The 3,795-nt window shown below is 45.8% G+C and overlaps 1 protein-coding gene across 1 annotated transcript; it reads left to right on the forward strand.

Moving 5' to 3' along the window:
* Nucleotides 1-681: 681 nt before the first annotated feature.
* On the forward strand, nucleotides 682-2,542 carry LOC136526587 (uncharacterized). Its single transcript, XM_066519208.1, has 2 exons — nucleotides 682-2,343; nucleotides 2,411-2,542. Exons 1-2 carry the CDS (start codon nucleotides 943-945, stop codon nucleotides 2,540-2,542), a joined length of 1,533 nt encoding a protein of 510 aa, XP_066375305.1. The 5' UTR covers nucleotides 682-942.
* Nucleotides 2,543-3,795: the final 1,253 nt, after the last annotated feature.

The following is a 3,795-nucleotide window of genomic DNA, read 5'->3' on the forward strand; positions in this document are numbered from 1 at the left end:
CAACCTTATCGGCAACGCCCGAGTCCAAGTCAACCTTTCCATCGACCACCACCAGCTATCGGTAACCATCTATACAAGCTGGCTTTCATCGGCTATCAAAGTATTCAATAACTTTCCCCTTACCGATCAGTCCACTCCGATTATTTTGACACGTACAAAAAACGGTGTCAACACATGCCCCCCAATTTCGGAGTATAAAACCATTAATGCTCCGAAATTTACTCTAGATAACGCTTGCCTTCGCCCGATTACCGTAACTCACTCTCCAAGCCAAAACTTGATCTGTTATCAAATCCAATCAAATCTAACCTTGATTCACACACTTCAGTAAATATCGCACAATCGCCAACCACTTCTGCCTTGATTATGGTTAAGATACCAAAACAACAATCCATCGGCAAGATTATAACGCTGTCATTTTCAGAATTAAAATATCCCTGTATCGATATCCCTTCCAAGTCATGATTTACTTGCCATCAACTCATCTATACAATCCCCTGATCATCGTGCGAACAGTTACCATATCCTTCTGAACCGTCTCGACCTATATGCGCGCGACATAGAGATAAGTCCAAAATACCCTTACTCTGGGCGGCTTATAAATAGATTTCTCCGGAACCCTCATTTTCTTCCCTTCAGCCTTCAATCCTCGACATTTTCTCTCTCCGGCGGCGACTCCGACGAACAACCGCGCGACCTCAACCAAGAAGAACCCTTCCTCGGCGCTAACTTCAAGTTTCCTCAAGACCATGGCCATCAACTTCGACGTTCCCGCGGTTCGCTCCACTTCCATTACCCTTTACTTTGATCTTTTCGCAAATTCATTCAATTGGTGATTTTTTTTCTTTTTTTTTTTCTATTCTCTGGATTCTATAACCTTAGGAACTGCGCAACAAATTAATTATCCCAACCGATCAGCCGCACGTCCAATGCCTCGGACCAATGGGCAACCCAGATCCAACCGATCTGATCAATGCAGAGGTTAACAGAATCCCCTTTAGAGCCCAAAATTTCTCTCTGAATTTGTGGAAAGACACATTCCGATCTTGGCCCAAAACCACCAAGGGGTGGAAAGACTGGTACTTGAGAGTTAATAACTCGATGCAAGTATACTGGGCAGAACGAAGATTAGACCAATGTATCAGGCTCTCTATTGCCGATATGCAGAAAAATGAATCAATGATAATTGCAGCTGCTTATTTCTGGTCAGATACAACCAATACTTTTATGTTTGGACATGGCCCAGCTACTCCTACCCTTGCCGATGTCCACATGCTTACTGGCTTGGACATCTCAACTGCCGACGAAGGCTCCATCTATGGTAGAAAGCCTGAATATAGAGTGAATACCCGTAACATCGGCGGTTGGACAGGATATATTCAAGAATACCAGAAAACCGGGACACCTAGCCAGAGGGAACATGCCACATTCCTGAATATGTGGTTAGAAAAATTTATCTTCTGTGGTCGATCAGTAGGACCAACCAACGCCTTCCTCCCTGCAGCTGAACTTCTAGCTAATGGCGCAAGGTTTCCTCTTGGCCGATACCTTCTGAGCTCCACTTATCATCTTCTTCACCAAGTGTCTCAGAAGCTTCTGCTTGGCGAACCCATCGGCAACCTGGGAGGCCCGTGGTGGTTTATCAACATGTGGCTGAATGCCCATATGCACAAACGTTTGCAATGGGACTTTTTTGCTCAACAATTCCCACGAGAAATTGCTGAAGATTATGTGCTCGGGGATGATGAATCGGCAACACGCTCACCCCTCAATTTTGGTGAAGCCATAATCGTCCTCCCTGGAACAGAAGCCAACGAAGACCAAATCGGCAGATTCTTTCAAAGCTTCTATAATGGTCTCTCTCGTGATCATAGGGCCTGGGTACCTTATATCGACGAAGAAAACAGATTCCCCCTTCTTTTCAACTTTGCCGATGACACTCTGAATCAAGATAATGAGCTTATGATGGCTATCATCACTCCCAGGGCAATTCCAGTAAACACATTCGGCAGCGGGAAAAACACCAACATTACATATGAATTTTACAACCCATCGGCAGTATCCCGCCAATTGGCTTTTGGGCAACTGCCAATCAAACTCTGCTTTGCCGATGTGATCAAACCCAGGGAAACAATCACCTGCGGAACAGACTGGAACAAGGTAGTACAACTTTCTCCTGATGCCGATACCACAGATGTCGATATATCCACCTGGACACCAATCTCTTTCATCACCGAGTCATACAAGCAATGGTGGCGAGAGTGGAAAGAGCAACTGTTCGCGACTTCTGTTCACACATATCGGCACATGATCGATTCTGAATATGCCATCCCTGACGACGCGGTAAATTTCCTTTGAACTCCCTTCTGCTTTTCCTTTCATTTATCAGTAACTGATTCCCTTGTAACAGGTTAATAACCCAGCACCATCGGTGAGCAAAAGTGGGAAACCCTTCAACCTCCTGCCTGTTTCCCCAACATCGCCGATCGGCTACAACGCTCCCTACCTTAGCCGCTTTGACCCGCCAGAAGATTCTTACTAAGACCACCACTTCTAAGTCCAAATTGGCTACATCCAGGGCTACCCCATCGGCCGCTGCTACAACCTTGGTCAAAGCCTTTAAGGTAACAACCTTGTTTATTTTCACTTATGCCGATCACAAACTATATTAACCTTAATCATCAGGGGGTAAGAGCTGCTACGGGATCGTCATCGGCAATTCCGCCGACATCAAGCACCACTCCTTCAGAGGTAGCTTCTTGACTTTACATTTTACCTGTTAAATATCATATCTTACACTTGTTTTGCAGCAACAATTGGGTACATCGGCAAACGTACCAGATGCCCAAGCTTCACAATCAAGTGTCGATGCCCCCCAGCCAATCGTTGCCGATGTCCAAGCAAAGCGCAAAGCTTCAACAGATACTGAAGCACAGCCAAAACGACAAAGGTCTATGCCGATCCCTACATCTGCCCCAATGTCATCGGTCATCATACCTCAAGAGCCCACCACCGATGAAGTCACAGAGGATATCCCATCGGCAAGCTCAGCCGATCCACACGACATACTCCAGGTTGCTTCCTCCAGTCAAGCACAAGAAATTGCCTTGAAACAGGTAGACCGATTAACCTATCTGATTTTACAATACTCATACCTACCCCTGATTGATCTCCTTGTCTTTCTTTCAGGAACAAGATTCTCCGAACAGCCTATTTTCCTTTGCCATTGACATTTCTGACGACGATGGAGAGGAAACAAGTTCTTCCCTTGCACTGGGAACAATATCGGCAGAGACTAAATCCAAGTTGGAAACCCTCCTGAACTTGCTACAGCAAAGTACCGCCCAACTGGTAGATGACTCGGACCCCGCAAAGGCAATTTTCAAAACAATTCGTGGCCAGGTCCCTGCCGATATTGAAGAAATACTCTTCTCAGCAGCTCATTTAGAAAGCCGTCAACTGCAATATCAACGGGCTGCTCAGCGCATTGCCGATAGAGCAGCTCAAGCTCAACTTAAAGGAGAGATGCTACAACTGAAACAAATCGCTGATGAGAAGCACAAGGGCATCGTCAACTTGCAGACTTCGGGTGCTGCACTTAAGCAGAAAATCTTGGATCTATCGGCAAGGAAGGCAGCTCTATTGGCTGAATTGAAAGAAATAGATGCAGCCTTAACTCATGCTCAACAAGAAGAAAGCCAGCTACCCAATGCCGTCAAAGCCCTTCAGCAAGAAAGAGATATCCAAGCTCGCAAAGCTTTAGTCATGAAGAAGAAACTCAAGCCTGTGGAGGGT

The sequence above is a fragment of the Miscanthus floridulus genome, chromosome 19, assembly GCF_019320115.1.
Source record: "Miscanthus floridulus cultivar M001 chromosome 19, ASM1932011v1, whole genome shotgun sequence".
NCBI lineage: Eukaryota > Viridiplantae > Streptophyta > Magnoliopsida > Poales > Poaceae > Miscanthus > Miscanthus floridulus.

Coding starts and splice junctions, on each gene's coding strand:
- LOC136526587 (XM_066519208.1), top strand. CDS start 943: ATGGGCAACCCAGATCCAACCGATCTGATCAATGCAGAGGTTAACAGA. Junction 2,344..2,410: donor ATGCCATCCCTGACGACGCG/GTAAATTTCCTT, acceptor CCCTTGTAACAG/GTTAATAACCCAGCACCATC.